Source organism: Athene noctua, chromosome 7, assembly GCF_965140245.1.
Source record: "Athene noctua chromosome 7, bAthNoc1.hap1.1, whole genome shotgun sequence".
NCBI lineage: Eukaryota > Metazoa > Chordata > Aves > Strigiformes > Strigidae > Athene > Athene noctua.
Window position 1 is genome coordinate 23,787,007 of NC_134043.1, and position 20,097 is coordinate 23,807,103.

Sequence of the window (20,097 nt, forward strand, 5' to 3'; positions counted from 1 at the left end):
ATGGGTAATTTGTCCTTTGTTAATTGCAAAGTGTTACTAAGTCACCTACAGACCTGGCGTCAGGTCAGTCATTGTCAGTTTTGGACTTTATAGTTAGGAGATACGAACAGGCACTTCGCTCTTTGGCTGCCAGGACTGTCTTGTGGAGAGTGCTAGAGAACAGAAGTTGGTACTCTCAGCTGCTGCATACATTTGTGGGGAGATAGTGAAGAGGTGACTGAAACATTTCCAGCATGATAGTGATGATTGCATTTCTATTTCTGATTTTTTTGTCTTCTGGAGGAGCACAGTGAGGTCTCCCTGCAGATATGACAGTGGTCTGTGTTGGACAGATCTCAGTCCTGGTAACATGTCCGAACCATCAGAAGTGCCTGTGGCACGGAGTGTGTGCCAAGGTTTCTTACGGACCATGCACCCTGGGGGATTGGTTAGAGGTCATGACATAGGTTGTTTTCTGATGACAAGTGTTGGCGAGTGTATCACTATGTTCTATATAGGGCTACTCCAGAGATCCAGCATAGGCTAACAGAGCACAGAAATTCCTACAATATTGGTTACAATTTCCTTCAAATTTTGACAAAAAAGTTTTTGAAAGAACCCTTTCATGACAGGGTCTTTAGCCAGCTCCTTCTCTAATGTTTTTCAGCAAGCTGCATTCACTTAAGTGTATTGTTTTACCTGCAACATCCTAGCAGTTTGGTGCAGGCTCATAGACAGACTCTCTCTGCAGATGGAAATAGGATCAATGGAGTTGACCTTAGGATACTCTGTCCAAGACTGCTTTCCACCTGGAAAAGCATCCCACAGCTATGACACTGTATGCTCAGCTTTATCCCTGCTACATGGTTACTCTGTAGTGCTGGAAATACTGGTTTGTATTGGAAAAAGAGTTGTCTTTACAAAGGCTTCTGATCTTTGGAATCATTATCTATGCCTTTGGTTTGAAGTAGTTCAGATCGATGACACATTACAGAAAAAGGCAACTTTTTGAAAATGGATATATGGATTTGAGAAAGAATGTTATGAATAGAAGGGGGAGGTGTTGTGTGGGAGGGCTGTGGGGATTTATGCTAAGTGTCAGCTTTATCTTACTGACTGGCTATACTTTTACCAATATTGTGAGAATGGTTTTTTGTATGTTTTATTTCCTCCCATGTGAATGAGGTAGGGCACTGATAGCCTTTCAGGAGATGTGTACAAGGATATTCAAGCATGTCAGTCATAAATGGTAGTCATCTGAAGTAATTTCGAACCAGTAAGAGCTAAAGGTGCTCTGCTTCCTGAAATACACCTAGGAGATTCAAATGCTATGGGCCTGATTCAAAACCCATTGAGTCAATTAGGGACTTCCCAGTGATTTCAGTGGGATTTGGATTAGGCCCTAAATCACCAATAGCAGTAAATACTGAGGATGTAAAACAAACAGACCTCTTAGTGATGTGGCTGTTGCTGCTGCCACCTTTCGACTTGTGTGGCTTTTGTCCTTTGTGTCTTCTGGATCCCCTGCCAGCCAGCAGGAAAGCAGATGTCACTTGCAATTCTTTTCAGTGCCCCAGTTGGAAATAAAGGGATCAACAGTAGTGCACAGGTTTATCTGATCACCCTGGTAACCTCACATGCCATGCTTAACTCCAGTAAATACTGAAACTTGTTCTCTGTTCAGAGATGAGCTACACTGAGGTCATGGGAAAAGCATGATGCATTGGCTTTTGTTTTATTTCATCTTAGTTCTTTGCATTACACATTTCCTATGTTAACATCTGAGAGTAGTAAGTTAGGTCTCCTTCATCATTTGATTCTATAGATCCAAATTGCTGTGGATCTAAAGTATTCACTCGTATGTAAAGGATCAGAAGAAACATCCTTTTACAGCTATTTAACAAGGGGAGTAGAAAAATGTATTTTTATTAGAGATGTTCTTGGATTTTATTTAGCAGATTCAAATAACTTGACAAGTATAGACCTCATGTTAGCTCTCTATTATTGCTGTTCATTATATTATTTATTTGTTTGCATATGGCTTGCTCAGTGATGTAAGAAGCACAGAAATAAAGGCAGCCCTTGCCCTATAGTCTGTAATCTAAGGCCTATTTCTCCAGAGATTAAATGTGTGCATAAAATTATACACATGAATAGTCCTATTTAAATCTACAGTATTGCACTCATGCATAAATATTTGAATCTTCAAAGGAATGGAGGTTAAAATTGTTACTTTCTCTGCTTCACCCCAATTTAAAGAGGGAGTTTTGTGATTGGCTTCATGACGGGTTTGTCTGAATGGCCCAAATGTGAATCCACAAATGTACAGATATGGAGCTTGTCAGTGTTAATGCTGAAAGCCATTTTATCACAGTTTCTCATGATCATTTTCTCCTTCCCCCTACCAACACCTGCAGCTTATCTGCCCTCCAGACCTGTATGCGACTTCTCCCCTTCAGGGGGGATCAGCAGATCATAGTAAACTGTCTGTGTGTGCACTAGTTGGAAAAGTGCATGAAGTAGCTAAAACTCAAGATGGTACTGCGGTGTTGCTTTATCTCGCACTGGAGGAAAGCTGCGGGCAGGTACACTTGTCCCTGCTGTGGCCAAATGGGTTGTCATTTGTAAAGCTATTCTAAGTGGTTTGCGTATTTGAGCTCTTCACATGATAACTTTTCCCTTATTCAGAAGTCCTGAAAAATGTGATCATCAAGTAGCTGCAGTCATACAACTCTGTGCAACATGCGTGCATCTTAGTCCCGTTAATTCTTCAAATATACCAGAATGTGTTAAGAAGGTAGTTAAACACTCTGGTTGCTCTCTGCTGTTTTATAGGGAGAGCTGCTTCTTTTTTTCTAAGTGCTTTCTAAGCATCTTAATGGAAGATCCAAGACTGTAAAGATTTAGAAAACATTTCTTGGACTTCAGCCAAGTTGTGGCTATTATCCTAAGATATAATATCTTACAGAATCCATTTTTTTCTGGGAAGTTGTTGCTGGAACACCATAACTCCTATTAACTAATTGATTTTACATTTCTCTGCCTTTGAAGCATGACTTGCTTTTCTGTAGCAAACTCAGTCCAAGCCCTGTGGTTCCGTTTGTTGCATTTTCAGCTCATCACTAGTGCAGCCAGAGTTCACTGCAGTAGCTTTGAAAGGCTGTAGCTTTGAGCGGACTCTTTGCTAGGCATGTCTTTTGGATAGTAACGTTATTCCTCAGTGGGAGTGACTGCCTTGATTTCTGGAGTCCAGGCTTGCTGCTCTGGGGGTTGTATTACTGATCATCTCTTTAATCACCACCTTGTGGTTGAACTAATTTTACACATGTAAAGGTGTCCTTGAAAATTGCACAGTGCCACATAGAGAGGCTAAAAAAAGTATTTCAGGAAAGCATTTAGTCCATTCCTGAGCCACACGCACAATTCAGTGTAGCTGTTGCTCCTGACAGATACCTTATATATCCTCCAAACCTCCAAAGATGGAGGAACCACACCTCCCTGGCAATCTGTGCCAGTATTCACTGTCCACACTGTTAGAAAAGCTTCACTGATGCCTAACCTGAATCTTTCTTACAGCAATTTAAAAGCTTTATTTCCTGATCTCTACACAGTAGACTAGGTCACTTCTTTCTTCTTTTCCAAGGCCTTTTAAATCTGAAGACTTTCTTATCACACTTCTGCTAAGGCTTGTCTTTTCCTTAGCTGAACAATTTTGATTATTTATTTTGTGCTTTCTGATTATTCTTGTTGCTGTCCTCTCAGTTCTGTCCAGTTGGTTTAGATGTTTTTGAAATGAAGTGGGCAAATGAGACACAGTTCTATAGCTTAGATCTTATCTGGGCTGACTAAAGCAGAACCACATTATGTATCTAATCTGTCACTATGTCCTGGTGTGGTATTTGTTGCTTTCACACAGATATGGCATTGCTTACTCAGTTCTGTTTAATACCTGTTACAAACCTTATTTCTTTTTCTGTGGAACTGCACTAAGACACTTGTTCCCTACCCTGTCTTTATATAGTTGATTCTGCCTGCTTCAGAAAAGTAGTCAACACTATTGTGTTCAGCATATTTTTTTCAGACCAATGTCAAGACTGTATCAGATTGTAAATTTATTCTCCAATGTATGTGCGGTCCCTCCTATCCTGAAGTCTCCTGCAGAATCAATCAGTATACATTCTACTTCATTCCATGTTAGTATATAATATTATTAAATCTGATATGTTCTTGAGAACACTACTCAGAACAGAATTCTGATATGACTTCCAGTTTGACTTTGCTTCACTGGTAATTGCCTTCAAAATACACTTTTTCAAGTGACTTTGCAGCTGTTTTGTAAAACTTTAATCTGCCCTTTGCAGAAGAGAGTGTCTTATCAGAGAGTGCCAAAGTCTTACTAAGGTAAAGGGTTGAAAATCGACTAGTTCTTCCCTAATCTATCAGTGTTGCTACCTGGTCATGGAAAGAAATTAAATCAGTGTGGCATGATTTGTTCTTGATTAATATGTCACATGTGACTTATCTCCCTGTTCTTTTCCAGGTGTTTACAAATGGACTTTTTCTAGGAAGACAAGTTAAACTGACATGTCTATAATTTTTCAGCTTGTCCTTTGCCCATATTTCTGTCTTCTGCTGCTTTCCTTAGTCCCCAAGAGTTGTCAGAGGTGGCTGCTGACAGTTCCAAGATGGCTACAGACCTCTTCAAGTTTCTTGAAGCCCTTCAAGTTTCCTGCATAAAATTCTGCAAACCCATCCAGTCTGAAAATAGCTAATTTACATAATATTTTCTCATCCATACTTTTGTTTTTTTCAGGCTGAGATTTTACTCCTGTCACTCTACTACTCAAGATATTATCCATCTCTATGCCACTGATCTTTCTAAAGAACACTGATATAAGAAATAAACCAACTGCTTCTGGCCTTCTTGAATTAACTGTTAATGGATATTCCTCTGTTGAACAGTAGATCAACAATTTTATTTTCTTTGTTTTACTACTTATGTACTTGTGGAATATTTTTTTGTACCTCTTGACATTTCTTGGTAGATCTGTCACATTTATACCTTTGCTTTTCTAATTGTCATTCATTATTCTATTTTTTTTTTTATATTTGCCTTTTGTAAACCCCCTACTTTCTCCTTTCTGTGCATTTCCTTCTTGTATTTCACTGAAGAACTTTTTCTTTAGCTAAACTGAGTCTTTACCACACCCTCTAGCTCTGTGCTAGTATGTATCGTATGTGTGATTAATATTGTTCCTTTAAGTAACTACCAGCTCTCTTTAACTCCTTTTACCTCACGCTTGTTCCCCCATAACTTGCTCCAGGAATTAGCTATCAGAATTCTGTTTTTATGGGAATTTTTCTTCCTAGTCCCATTGTTTCTACTTAAATGTTCTTACTTCCTTCTGTAAAGTTCTGACACTGGATCATTTCATGATCACCCTCACCCAAGTTACCTTATGTCTTTGCAGCTGATCCTTCTGTATTGGTTAGGATCAAATGTAGGTGAGCAAGCTTTCCTGCTGCTTTCTACGGTATCTTGTGCTGTGCCTTAGCTTTCACCTTGGTTTATTTCTGTACTTTTGGGTTGAATCAGATTTCTTCCAAATGATGTCTTTTATTCTGTTTTGATTAGGATGGGAGATTTCTTGACAAATCTTCATCCATATTCAAAGTTTTTCACCTACTAGTTTTGTGCATTTTTGCTGGAGCTTAATGGAAACTCTAAAGAACAAAAATGTGCATTCATTTTCACTAGTCTATTGCTGTAAAAGTCTCTTATATTTTTTGTCTTAGGCATTTTCTCTCCTTTGAAGTATATTCCTAACTAGAATTAAAATATGGAAGCTAGATTGAGTATATTGTTCTTTATTGATTTCAAAAAAAGTAATCTTTTAAGAATGTAGAATTTAAAAATAATTTTCATAATGACTCTAATGCAAATTTAGCCAACCATTTAAGTATATATTTACCTTCAGTCTCATTGAACTTGGTGAGGACTTGAAATCCTTTTAAAAGAAAATGCAAACAAAAATTATTAATACTCAGAGTGATATCTTTGACTTCATTGGTTATTTATATACCTGTTCGAAACTGTTATTCAGTGGGGTTTTTTGCATTAGAGGCATCTTTCCAAAGATTCTTGCTATTCTTGGCATGCTTTAACTGCAAATGTAGGCTGTCTAAAGCATGCTCCACACAGTTCCAGAAACCAAGAAATATGGAGGGATGTCCTACCACCCTTTTGGTGGGACAGAAATGTTTATAACTTAGATGAGAAAAATCAGGAATCCCAACGTAATTGTATTGATTTGCGTTTTCAGAGACTTCTTGTAAGGTATGAGTGGAAATAAAAAACTATTTGCCTTTTACCATATTCAGACCTCTCTGTTAAGGTTACTATATCTTCATTGATTCCTGTCATGTTCTTGCCTCATTTTCCCCTTCCTGGCTGACCTATAGTGTCCTGGTGCATTCATAGCTCCTAGCACTATTTACTTGCTACAAGGACTTTGACACATCATTAAAATCCTGTGGGAGCAAACGAACAGATGCCCAGTTCACAGCATGTTTCACCGTACTTCCGACCTGGCTGTCCTGTCTTTGCTGTATGGGTGTAAGAGAGCTGTGGCTGCCATGGGCCGAGGGGCAAGGTCTTGCCCCTGTGTGAGACTTCTGTGTTCAGTATGATCTGCCATGTCAGCAAGCCTAGAACACCAGCCACATTCAGCCCTCGTGTTGCGTCTCCTGACACTAGAAGTCAGTTTGGTCCATCCTGTTAACTACCAGTCCCAACAGAGCAAAATGTCTTCCCATCATTCTGAGGCAGCTGCTGACATTCAGTTTTGTTCTCCTTTGTCTCCACTTCTACTGTCCTTCAACCCTCAGCTTTCCTTTTTCCTCTGTGTTGTTCCATGTGCTTTCCATCTCCCCTCTCCTTTCACCTGTTCATTACATGCCTCTTTTCCCATTTCTCTCGTCCCCTTCTCTGCTTCTCTCTTGTAGAGCCCTGATAGTCTTCCCTTACACTCTTCCTTTTGCAGAACCAAGTCATCTGCTCTGCTCTTTTTCCTTCACCAGCCACTTTGTGAAAGTCCCTACCCAGGTCTCTGTAAGTGGCCTGCATGCTCTTGCATTTCAGAGAGGGGTTATAAAAGGATTGCCAGCTAGGCCTGATCATAGTTTAGGAAAGACAGATAGTGGGAGTAGAGCTTTTTCTTCATTCCTGCTTCTAGTGCTATGTTGTAAGGGAGAAGAGAGCTGAATAGAAAAAGGTGCTGAAGAAGGAGAAAGTTTCTGTGGTGGGGGACTGAATGGTGGAGGCAGCTGTGTGCGAAGGAATGCTCTTGTGCCCACCTGTGTTGAGAATAACAAGAGGAAGAGCTAGCTATGCCCTCAGATCTGGTGTGATGTTTGGCCATTGCACACTCCATTAGTACTTTAGAAAGTTTAACATGCATTTGTTACTCATCTTCACCTGTCATGTCACTGTTTAATTTGCTGAGCATTAAGAGCCAAGTTTGTCTTTAGGATGTCTTTGTAGAGCTTTTTCTACTTACGTCCCCTGGGAAGACCTTGGACTTACACATCATTCTTTGTTTTTACAGCTTCTTTGTTCAGTTTTTTATTTTTAGCCTTGTTTGTTTGTTTGTTTTACTGCTCAACTTTTAAAAATGTATTTAATTTCATTTTATTTTTCAGACACCTCTTACAGAACCTCACATCCCACATCGTCCTACTAAAACCATTACACAGGTAATAGGACATAGGTGTGCTATAGAGCCAGGCCGCTAGACAAATGGAAATAACTCCTATTTCCAAGAGTGTGATGTGTATCAGCTGGAGTGATGCTTTCTGTTAGATGTGATTAAGTATGTGAGACTTAAAATCCAGAATGTATACTACATTGCTCTGCAAAAGTAAGCATCTGTGCAAGGACTTTTAATTTAGGGAAAAGAGAACTTGTGTTTTGTTTTGCAGAAGGCAGTACAGAGATTGCGGAAAGTTTAAAATCTGTGTGTCTTGGTCCTTTTTTTTTTTTCTCCACGATCACCAAGGTTCCTTCAGAAAAGATCCTCAGAGCCGGAAAGATTTTGCGGAATACAATTCTGTCCCGAGCCCCTCACATGATAAGAGATCGTAAATACCATCTGAAGACTTACAGGTGTGTGAGCTGATTGTATAGAGGTCTCTGAATTTTTATGCCTGCCATCCTCTGATTTGTGATTTATGCCTTACCATACTTGCAGGTCTCAAAAGGTCTGAAATTATTCTGTGATGCTATATTCGAGTCTGGATGTTGTGCAGTCTTTAATGGGCCTGGTAAATCTTTTCTGAAGTAATTTGACTGGAAATTGAGTCCATGATTGTGAATAGAATTCACATACAAACTCTTCCAAAGTTAATAGCATAGTTAGCTAGAATATTCTGTGCAATATCAAGTTTAAATGTAGATTCTGTTCTCTTCGTATATCAGTAAGAGATAATAGGAAAGTTCATTAATATATTATGTTACTGTACTGATTGCTACAGTGGTATTGCTCAGTGTGGAGTTCTGAAAATTCACCTGGTGAGAAACATTTCTTATATAGATTTTCAGCTCTATTTACATTTTTTTTTTCAGTGTATTGTTAGGATTTCTTATCTTCCTGCTGGTGGCAGCACTGTCTTGCTAAAGTGGGATAACAATGGCACTTGTAGCATAGGAATCTGACTTCAGGGAGTCAGGATCTATCTACTGTTGACTTAAGAATTAATCAATTTGGTTTAGTGTCTGATGTTTAAAGCAAATACCTAATGCATTATTCATAGTATATTTAAATAAAAATTGGTTTAAAATCTCTGAGTATGTCTTTTTCTAAATAGTACATCAATATGTTGCTGATCCACTTTTGAAATAAGTGCATTGATTTTCTATATTTTAGTCAAAAATGTATTTAATATGATTCAAGGGATTTGGAGCTTATGAGTTGATCTGAGAACGTATCACGATATGAAATTGCTCATTGTTCTAGAAGAACAAAAGAGTATGTATGATAAATGAAGACCTATGGTGGTCCAAACAAGTTCACCATCTTATACGTAACTAGGAAAAACTCTTACTGTTCTATCCTTGTTTTTTTTAAATATGGAATGCCAAAACTTAGATTGGATCCAGGTGAGGGAAAGTTTTGTCATCAAAATGGGATTTTGATTGGAAGAGTGTTATTTAAGCTCTATTTCAGCAATTTCAGTATTATCTATTTCTTTGGCTTCTGAAAGTGATTCATGAAGTGTGGAGCCACAAGAGCCTGACTAGAAGGACTAGCTAGCTTTCCCTCTGTTGTGCGTGTGATCAGTTGTAGACGTGTAAGTTTCTGATCACATTGCTTATTTGCTTCTGTTTTGCTGAGCTAGGGAGTGTTATGACAAATAATTTATTTAGTATCTATGTGGCTTTTTTGGTTTTTTTCCTCCCTCCTTGGGCAGTCTCCAGAAGTTGAGGCCTGCAGCTCCTGACTGACCCAGAGGCAGACAGCAGTCAGGAGCTGCAAGGTGACCAGCAGCTAGCATGAGAGAGCCTCAGAAACACTGTAGACCTATTACAAACCAGTGTCCCCAAATACAGTGTTGCTGAAGTTTGATTACAGATGGGATGAACACTCTCATAACACTCATTCTTCTGTGAGTGCTGTTCTTATTGGCAAAGCTTTTACAGTGTTAGATGATTGTTTTCACGCAGGATTCTGAAAAGTGTGAGGCTTTTGCTATCTTATGGTATACTGAGAAGGTTTGCTTTGAAATCTGGGTTGGAGGTTGCTGCACTGGTGCAACAGGTTTGTACCAGGTGGCACAGTCTCGCTCTGATCCTCTGAACTTTGCATTTCCCAAAACACCTGTTCTGCTGAGGTGATGCTCTCAAAGCTGAACACCTTCACTGGAATTTCATGCATATACACATAGATGGTGACAGTGTGTTTTCTGTAGGGAGATTTGACTAAGATTATACAGAGTTTAAGATATCACTATTGTTCTTAGCAGACACTGTGTGTGATCTCACTCTTGGCTAGCTCCCTTTTCATTTCTGTCTATTTATTTGTCCTTCAGGCAATGCTGTGTGGGGACAGAACTAGTTGACTGGATGATGCAGCAAAGTCCTTGTGTCCATTCACGAACCCAGGCTGTTGGCATGTGGCAAGTATTGCTGGAAGAAGGTGTTCTTAACCACGGTAAGATAAAATCAGTATCTTGACTAAAACGTGGGCAATGTGTAACATCAGTGCCTCTGTAGATCTCTTTCATGAAAAAGAAAGGGATCATGAGCCCAAAAGAAATGCTGCAGATCGACCTCTTCATTCATAAATGCCAGTGCGACACACAGATGGTATTACATTAATCTTGTCACCAGTATACCTGTTTAACTTATGAGAATATTGAAAAGTAAATGAACAATTTATAATGATAACTCATTATTTATACTTAGGAGTACAATGGCTTTTGCTTATATTGCAAGAGCTGGATAGCACTCAGGCCGAAACCAAGAGATGTATTACCATACACAAAACTGGTCTTCATTAAAGATATGCAGCATTTGGAAGTGAATGTGAGAATTTGTATTTGCTCGAATACATAATTTTGGAATGATTTTCAGTGGTTTTGGAATGGTTCCCAAATTCAGCACTCCAGATATTCCAGTGCAGAGATCTGGGATTTTATGTTAGTTTTCTGACTCTTTTACATTGACTTTCAGTTTCCATTTGGCAGTATTTACTGGGTAACAGGATATAATAGCCCTCAAAAAGGTAGCTTTCTAAAGCAATATACATATTTGAAGCTTTGCATGTACAATTTTATTAAACTCAAAAGGTGTTTATAAGTTTTTGTTATTTTAGCCAGTCTGAAATATGTAGTGCAAGGTGTTCATGCTAGAGAATTCCTGTTAGAAATCCATGTTGTAACTGTTTCCCCAGTATGAATTGTTTGCTTAAATTAAATGGTTTGAAACAATAAGAACAAAACCAGATCTAATAAGAAAAAAAATATGCACATGTGCACATGTACACATGTATGCATACACACCCAGAGAACACATACATAGAAGGCTTTTGTCAAGTATTTGTAGTACACAATTTAGCAGTGTACCCTTTAAGCTACATAATTTGGACATACGTGAGAAATAAAGGTGTTTCATGCTCTTGCAGTTTCTCTATAGCTTTATTTCCCTTTTTAATTAATATTTGTGACATATACAATACTACACAGATTTCTACAAGGTTAACTTTAATGAAGAGAGCTTAGTGTTTGATATGTTATGTTGTTTTCAGTGGATCAGGAACACCACTTTCAAGACAAATACTTATTTTATCGATTTTTGGATGACGAACGTGAAGATGCCCCTCTGCCAACTGAGGAAGAGAAAAAGGAGTGTGATGAGGAGCTACAGGACACTATGCTTCTTCTGTCTCAGATTGGGCCGGATGCTCATATGAGGATGATTCTCAGAAAGCCGTAAGCATATTAATGAGTTAATATTATACATGGGCCTTTCTTGTGACATGGAAACAAGAGGAATCTACATCTATTACCAGGCATCCTTTTGCCAGTTATTTTACTTCAGTGCCAGTTTGTTCAACCTCTACAGTTTTTAAGTCCATATTAAGTCATTTCCAGTCCTTATTGATGCTTGTAAATTGAACTGTGTTGAGAATAACAATCAAAGGCTATGAATGCCATTGTGCTCACCTTGAGGAAAATCTTGCATTATGAGTTTTTATTTCATTTCTGAGTGTCCTCAAAAGTAAGTTGCAGGTAATAGAAGAGTCCTGCTCCATTAACACTTTTTGTGTACAAGTGCCATTCAATTAACTGTGCTGCTTTCAGTTATTGTGAGTGAGTAGAGTGGTAGGATGGCAGCACAGCAGGTACCGTTCAATTCAGTTGTCATTGGCAGCCATTAATTAGATTCATCCTTGGTAGAAGTTCACTGAATTAAGATAGGCTGGACTTGTCCTGTTGTATTTTGCTAGCAAGGTGTGAAATGTGGCTCTGTGGGTTTATTTATCCATTCCTGTTGTTATAAAATCAATACATTAAAAAAACATAATGCTTTCTGTACCTAGGCCACAGAGGATGTCTGCCAAACCTTTTCATAGCTATCAGATCATGTCCTCTTACTTATTGGTTGGCTAGCCATCCTTTCAGCAATATCTGGTCACACTGAAAACTGTGCTAAAGGCCTTTTTTATAGGCAGCTTTATAGTGACTTCAAAGCAACCAGTATAAACTCTGTTTGACCCTCCACTGAAGGCAGCCTCCTCATTATGCAGGTAGCGTTTAGGGGCCACTGAAGACATATTTTACTGCTAATTAAGCGTTCTGAGAATAATGAATTACTTTAAGGTCATCTTCACTGAATATTTACTTGTAAGGGTCAGTTCAAGAAAGATAAGTACACAAAGCTGGATCCTGCTCCTTTGAGGCTACTGGCAAAGTTTGTCTTTGCTGTGGGATAGGATTGTGCCTTGCTTACAGCGTGAGAACATTCTTTATACTAAAAATGTTTTGAATACACTTAGCACAAGTGCTTGTTCCTGTTCTGTTTCCAGCTGTACCCTTTCCCCACTCCATTCTTGTTCCTGTGTTGTCTGTTTAGACTATAAGCGCATTTAGACAGTACTTTTCTAAAACTTGCTAAAAGCATTGAATTTCAGAAAGTACCATCAGATACTTGTGCTTATAAAAGGTAGGTAACACATGCAGCAATAGTTTTAAATGTATAAATTCTCTTTCCTCTGTTCATTAGAGGTCTAGTCAAACACAGCAAGAGGAGCACTCACTCCCTGTCACAAAATACATAGACAAACCAGACTGGGAGCATGGTGCTTCCATAAACACTTATGGAGTCAGGGAAGTGAGGTTTTCTCCTCACAGGTGTCCTGTGCATTCACCACTGAGGAGCAAAAGAGGACTCCTTACACCCCTGAGCAGACGGCAGTCAGTCATTAGGAGACCGTGAGCAGTGCTGTGTGTGCTGTGACCCTTCACCTTTGCACTACCTCCTTTGCCTCAGAGTGATTGAGCAGGTTGGCTCTTGGAGAACTACCCCCTTAGGTTATCATGGGTTTTGTCTGCCTACTACATTTGCTTTCCATCATGACTTTCAGAGCAGCCAGTGTGAGTTTAACCCCGCAAAGATCGATGTTGATTATTGTCCACACTTCTTGCAGAGACCTGAAAGGCTGGAATGATGCTGTGGAAAGCACTGCTCTTCCCTCTGTGTCGTCACTTACACAGCATCATCTGAAAGAATATTCATAGGAGATTTTTCATGCAATATAGGGAGGGGAAAGAGCTTTTCTCAAGACTGACAGCCATCTGACATCTGTCCCTATCCCTATCCCTGAAAGTGCTTATTTTTGCTGCCCTTTGCTCGTGGAAGCAAGCTTGTACTGCCAGGCAGTATATTAACTACTGTTCTAGTATTCAGTTTACATGCGTTATGATTTTGTTAGTTGAGTATCCACCCTGGGCTGAGCTGTATCAAGGCTGTAAAAACCTCCATGAATCCTCAGAGTCCTGCTAGTTTTGGCTAGACAGTTACAGCTGACAAAAGTTCAAGCAATTGTCAGGGCTTCAGAGGCTCTGGCTCTAGCTGACCTGAGCAGGACCCACAATTTTCAAACCAACACAGCTGCATTTTATAATAGTAACCATTTCTGGAGAGGTTGCAGAACTCAGATAATTACCCTGAAAGAAATAAGACAATATTCTTTGATGAGAAGATTACTTGGAGAATTTGATTGTATAATAAAGCTGTTGCTTTGAAAGGTACTTTCTATTGTTCAAAATCTGAAAATCTCTAGCAAAAAGTGTCACTTGTTTTGACAGCCGACTTAAAAAATTCTCTGTTTATTACATTAACTGCAGCATTTTAACTGTCAAACTGTGAAAGAATGTTCTATAGTTTAAAAAACAGAATAGAGCTCAGGGAAATTTTTGGCAGGCTCTTGTTGCTATTGGGTGGGGTTTTTTTCTTTGGAAACACATACACTGAATGTGAAAATAGCTTTTTGTGAAGTAGCAAACACAGCTCTCTGCTCCTTATGATGTCTGGAGCACAGGTGCAGACCTTGAACAAGTCCCTGGAAAAAATATTGTAGAATCAACACAGCTCTTCCTTACAAGCATTGCAATCCTTCAGTATGAAAATACATCCGAAACATTTTTCTAGTTATTTTTATTTGATTTTAATGGTGTTCAGATATAGCTGACTTGATAGTAAACCCTAATTAAATATGATGCTATAATATAAAGCTGAATACAATAATAACAGGAGTCTTTAAAGGGAGAATGATATTCATCAGACAACAGTATTTAACTCAGATGATGTTATGGATTATATTCTTTTTTAATACTCTAGGCTACAGTCAGTTAGAAGTATGACTGAAACAATAAACCTGTTACATATTCTTGGTGACTTCACTCAGCAATTTTTTTTTCTCAGTACACAGTGTTTGATTCCACATGTGATCAGTAATCAAATTTTGGTGTCACTTGCAGAATTAAGCTCGACAGGATGCTAGGGAGAGGAAGTGAAAACAAATTTAAACATGGTAAACAGGGCAAAATATATCTATAACAAAATAATTATGGCTAAGAATCTATAGCTCCTTGAAGGTCTTGTAAAAATTAAGGTATATTTATTCTTTTGTTCTTAAAATTTTTTATTTAGATATTCCACCCAGCTGTTTGTAGTAAAAACCATTCTGGGTTTCTCCGTAAAGACTGTATTCAGTTCCATAGTCCTTGGTGGAGTTTCCTGCCAATGACATTTAATAAACCAACTGTTATTCCCAGGACAGAAATACAGATTATTTTTCCACATACCAGTTCACTGACATTTATCGGTATTATAATTGGTAAATGGTATTTATGAAGTTAATCAGGGAACACTGATTCAAGTACAAAGATTATGTAATTAGCTTCTGTGCTAGAGTAAGTGAACATGCATTCATTTTCACAGACACAGGTAGTGGGTAAAATGATTCATGTCTCCTATATATTCTTTATGGTACTTGAAGACAAAATTTGTACTCTAGAAATATATGCTTATTTGACATATAATCACAATGGTGTGTGGTCTCTGATCCTTTCCCTTGTTCTTATTATCTGAGAATTTTCTGATTAACTGTGTAATAAAAATAATCTATGATACTGCTTGTACATACATGGTTTATCAGTGGCAAAGTACTATGTTATTGTCAACATCCTACTTACAGAGGAGCACAATGTCTCTGACCTTGATAAATTCTCCAAACACTGAACAGTTTTTATTGATCACTTAATATCACCTGAGTTCTCCTGTCCATTAATGTGTAGTCTTGTTCTCTACCTATTCCATTTATTATCCTGTCTATAACCAGCTATTGCTGTTACAATGTGTCCCCTGCAGAAACTAGGTCTTTACACAGCAGGATCCTACAAATCAACATCAGTAGGTCACCACACAGGTTTTACAGAAGCAGTGATGCCTAATGTCTCTCCACGTGACATCTGCAGGAGCAGAAGTAAAGACTGGGTACATCTACTATAGATTGTCCTACCGATGTGCTAACATAGGAGGCAAATGGACATACTGAAAGAATAAAGTATGCTTTTGTCTTGATAGAGATCTCATGTAGTAAGACTTCATCCTTCTATATTTTAATTTCTTGTACAAATTTCTTCATTTGTTACACTATGTTTTCCATTTTCCAAGACGTGCTGGTTTTGCAAGCGTGTAATAACATTAAAGTTGTTACTTCCTGTGAGAAACATTACTTGTTAAAAACCTTATCTTGTGTGTCTTAAATCTCCAGTGAAAGGTAGCTAGTACTGTTTTAGCTTTATTCTGTATTTAATTAAACTGCTACTGCCCCACATAAATCGCTAGGAGTGGCAGCCTTGTAATTTCAAACCAAATTTAGTTATAGTAAAGAGTATTTTGAGTCACTAGAGGGCATAGCAGTACCAAACCAGTTTCTGTTTCTCCCTTAACAGTTCGATTCTGTATGAGAAAAGAATAATATAATCTGAAACGTTTTTTGTCTAAATTGGTCTTTAATCTGGATAATAATAAATGCATGTCATTGGTAAGTGAAGAACAGATGAAAAATATAGCTCACATAGCTGAGATGTTATTTGTCCTTATGTTTTCTTTGGTTTCTTCGGTACTTCTTTTATCAAAAAGCAGTCTTCATCAAACTTCTTTTGCAAAAAGATTCAATGTAACTCCAGAGTGACATGATTGCTGGGTACTTCCTCTGCCTCACACATGATTTAGACACACTGTTGAACGAAGAGGTGATTAAGTGGAAAACCTGTAGAGCAATATATTTCTTTATGTGACTTTCCTGATCCTCTAGATGCTAGAATCTCCTGTAATATTGATATTTATGAGGAAAACATCTATCAGAAAGGTTTATTGTGACATTTCTTTTAGGGCTGTCCAAAAATTCAATTGTGCTGTTAAATTCTTTTGACACCCCACATTGCAGACAGTGGGGTTTGGAACTGAGCACTAGCCTGTTCTTAATGAGAGCATGTAAACTTTCTCCTTTGAAACTCCTGCCCCTAGACTGGACTATTCCTATATCCCATTTCCTCACATCTTAAATTTCTTCTCTTCCTTCTTAGGGCTAGGTTGCTCTTTTCTTCTGTTCTCGGCCCATTGATTTGATTACTTCTATTCTGCTTTTCACAAATCTAAAACATACTGATTGAATGGACTGAGTCTTATAAAAGTAGCTTGGAATAATATTTAAAGGATTTTTTCTGTGTGTGTGTATGTAACTGCAATGCACTGTCTGAAATTATGTCACAGGAGAATTTGTCCTTTTAGAAAATGAAGTTGTATTACACACTTTAACTGAAGAGAATCTTGTGAGTGGGGAAAAGATGAGGAGTTACTCACAAGCTCCTACAACTCCTCATGGGTACTGTTTATTAGATCCTCCGAAGCATGTTGGGCACACTGCAGTTCTTGAAATATTTGTGTCCTTTGTTAGCAATCAGAATATTTTCCAGTATGTAGGTGACAGAAATGCAATTATTTTAGTCACAGTGGCAGCCTCATTCCTTGTTGTGCTATATGAGGATTATTCCTTCATTAATGCATACTTTTTATTAATGGCAGCTTCATGTATCTTTCAGTGAAATAACTTGAAACTACTGAGTGATTCTTATTTACCTTTTTGGCTAAACAACAGCATTTGGCATTAACTTTATAGCAGTCATTTACTGTCCTCCAAGATGCACTGCTGCCTCTTCCAATTTGTCCAGCAGAAATTCATGCACTCCTTTGCAAACCTCCACCACTGTCCATTTGCTACAACTAATTAGTGTCACATATGAAAAATAATGCAGGTCCCAGGCTTGGGAGTCCTTTTGAAAGGAACAGATCATTATGTACCACTTCTGATTTATTTGACCATTTTACATATAGAACACTTGATTTCATCAGGAAAGCTGCCTAATCAGGGTCTCTGTAAGGTGGTTGCCATGGCTGCTTGGTGTCATTCAGGTGGTTTCATAGCTCTTCTGTCATTTGTGTGTTTCAGTCCTCCAGGCAGAACCATCATTCAGTCCCTGTTTAGTGAGGATGTTCCCTTCAGTAGACAGTACAACAGCATTTTGTGTTTTATCCTTCTGTGAAGTGTTTATTTTGGGCATTTATTGCATATTGCTGTCCTTTTTATCTTCTCTCTATAGGCCTGGCCAGAGAACTGTAGATGACTTAGAATTTATATATGAAGAACTTCTTCACATTAAGGCCTTATCTCATCTTTCTACCACAGTAAGTATTTTTAAAAATATAATTCATCACCAAAAGGGAGGTTGAATTTTGACTTCTGGTGCCTTACTAAAATTGGATATAATGCTTTCCATTTATGCTTTCCATGCAAAGAAGTTATTCCCACGTGTGAGGACCACCCAAATACTATGCTGATGTAGGTTGTCTTTATAATTTTCTTCATGTGTTTCTGCATAGCCCCCACCTCACTCACTTGGCACAGGTGTCTCCATCTGGGTCCATATCTGAGATTAAATTAAGATGCGTGCAGTCTGACCTGACACCTGGGACTCTGGCACGTCTGAATTGTGCAGAATAGATGTCTGATTTCTGAGATATAGGAAGTCTTGGTTTGAACAAGTTAGACGGAGGAATTACACTGTGCAGAAAGGTGTACTGTGCAGTGCTGGCTGGTTGAAGTTCAGTCACTGAGTGAAGGAAGCCTCATCAGATGCCTTCTCTCTGAGTGGGCAAGAACAGTGCAGAGAACCAAGAATAAACAAAATGGAGAAAAAGCCTAGAGGAGAGAATGCAACTGTTCAAAGGCTCACCATCCTTGACACACTATAGGCATCTGAAACAAGCTAAATAGCACTTGGTAGCAGCAAGATGTGGATGCTTTCAGAAAAAGAAGCCAGTCAGAAAGTAGATTTATGTTTGACAATAACTTCTTCAGAAGCTCTTGATATTGTGGATAATTCTCAGCTAACTTGGACAGATGCAGCTAATTACGAAGCTGCATTACAGAAAGACAGTACTCTGTGCAAACATATAACACCTGAACAATGTTTTTCACAAAGAATATGCATCCAGAGTTGGTAACTGAACTAAGAGGGAATAGCCAGCCAAAATCTTTAAGCACCTCTGGGATGTAGGGAAAAAAGTATTTAAAGAAAGACTTCTGTAAGATCCAGAAATGCCCCTTTTCAAACAAAAGAAGCTACCAAAATTAGATACTGAGAGGGAGTGGAGAACACTCTTGATACTACAGACATCACCCAGAACAAAAAAATCCAAAACACAAAATACTTCCAGCTCAGAAGAAATTCAGACTTGAGGTCAGAATCCAGAGCAAATATCATATAGAAAAAGAATTGCAAATGATACAAACTGCAAGAAATACTTGGCATTTTGAAGAATTGCAGTTGATTCCATGTTTTTAGTAAAAATTTGGAAATGCCTGTTATGTGCAGCATGAACTAAAGCAGAGGACAGAAACCATGATTAGTTCAGAGGAAATCTTCAGAGGAGCAACAGACAGCATTGCTTCTGTGAACCAGAATATTAATGGTCAATCGACTTGAAACCAAATGGAATGTTTATTCATTTTAAGCAAGGCATATTTCCTAAAGTAGTAAGTTTTCTAGATATGCCATGAGCAGCAGGAAGTAAAATGGGTAAAACTCAAGTCTCATGGTGGTGAACTAATCCCTGCTAGAGAGGCCTGTGAAGTTAATGTATGAATGAAAATCAATTGTATAATACAGTGTTAAAACAAAATCAAATTCTTGGCTTCATCAAGAGGATTCATTCACTGCAGAGGCAATTGACTAAAAAAACTGAGAAGACATCTGAGGATGTACATGAATAGGAACACTCTCTACGATGTGCAGAACAGTGCTAATGGGGTGGCATTTCTTGTCCTTATGAAAGCATCATTGCCTTCAGGGAGAGGTTATAAAAGAGTTTGGTGAACTAATTGTTATAGAAATCACAGGCCTATGGGTGTGTTCACTGGTCAATATACTAAAAAAGCCTGTCCAAACACTTCTTATTTATCTCTCTTCTTCTCTAGACTGCAAACAGGGAGTACTTTGCACTGGCTGTCAGGAAAGAGTTCTGGGAGAGGTGGTGCCTGAGCAAAGGTTTGGTGGGTGCCTGTAGGACATCAGAGCCTGAATTTGTCCACCCATCTTAGGAGATACAGACACCAGGCTCTCATCTGGATTGTGTCCAGAATTTGAGAGTTTCTTCCCAAGTTTTTCTTCATGGCCTATTTTTTTTTTCAATTTAAACATTGGGAGAATTATATAAAAATACTTCTACTAAATATATGTTGGAGCCAGCTTTGATCTGTTACATGGCAGTACCTTTGAAATAAAGATTGATAGCAGCTGATGTTCTCTGAAAACAAGAATCCCACTGCTTGGAAATTGGCCTCCAAGTCCTTGGAGACTTGTGGTTGTATGAAGAGAGACATAAAGCACACAGGAATTCTCAGGATAATACAAGGTTCCCAGTGCTGATACTATATTGTGAAAGTAAACTAACAGTGTTTACAGTGAGAAGAAGCAGTTGTAAACAGTGTC

At 38.4% G+C, this 20,097-nt stretch overlaps 1 protein-coding gene across 6 annotated transcripts in view; it reads left to right on the top strand.

The window, feature by feature from the left end:
* RAPGEF4 (Rap guanine nucleotide exchange factor 4) overlaps positions 1–20,097 on the top strand; it is a 157,340-nt gene that overhangs the window by 92,709 nt on the left and 44,534 nt on the right. For 5 of the 6 annotated variants that reach the window (XR_012633909.1, XM_074910253.1, XM_074910254.1 and 2 more), the window contains 5 exons: positions 7,681–7,734; positions 8,037–8,143; positions 10,066–10,187; positions 11,283–11,466; positions 17,707–17,791. Coding sequence is in view for 5 of the 6 variants with exons in the window: in XM_074910253.1 (XP_074766354.1) it covers positions 7,681–7,734; positions 8,037–8,143; positions 10,066–10,187; positions 11,283–11,466; positions 17,707–17,791 (552 nt within the window). In the remaining variant the exon portion in view is untranslated. Of the gene's footprint in view, positions 1–7,680; positions 7,735–8,036; positions 8,144–10,065; positions 10,188–11,282; positions 11,467–17,706; positions 17,792–20,097 lie in introns of those variants that run through there. The other variant, XM_074910256.1, reaches the window with a different exon arrangement.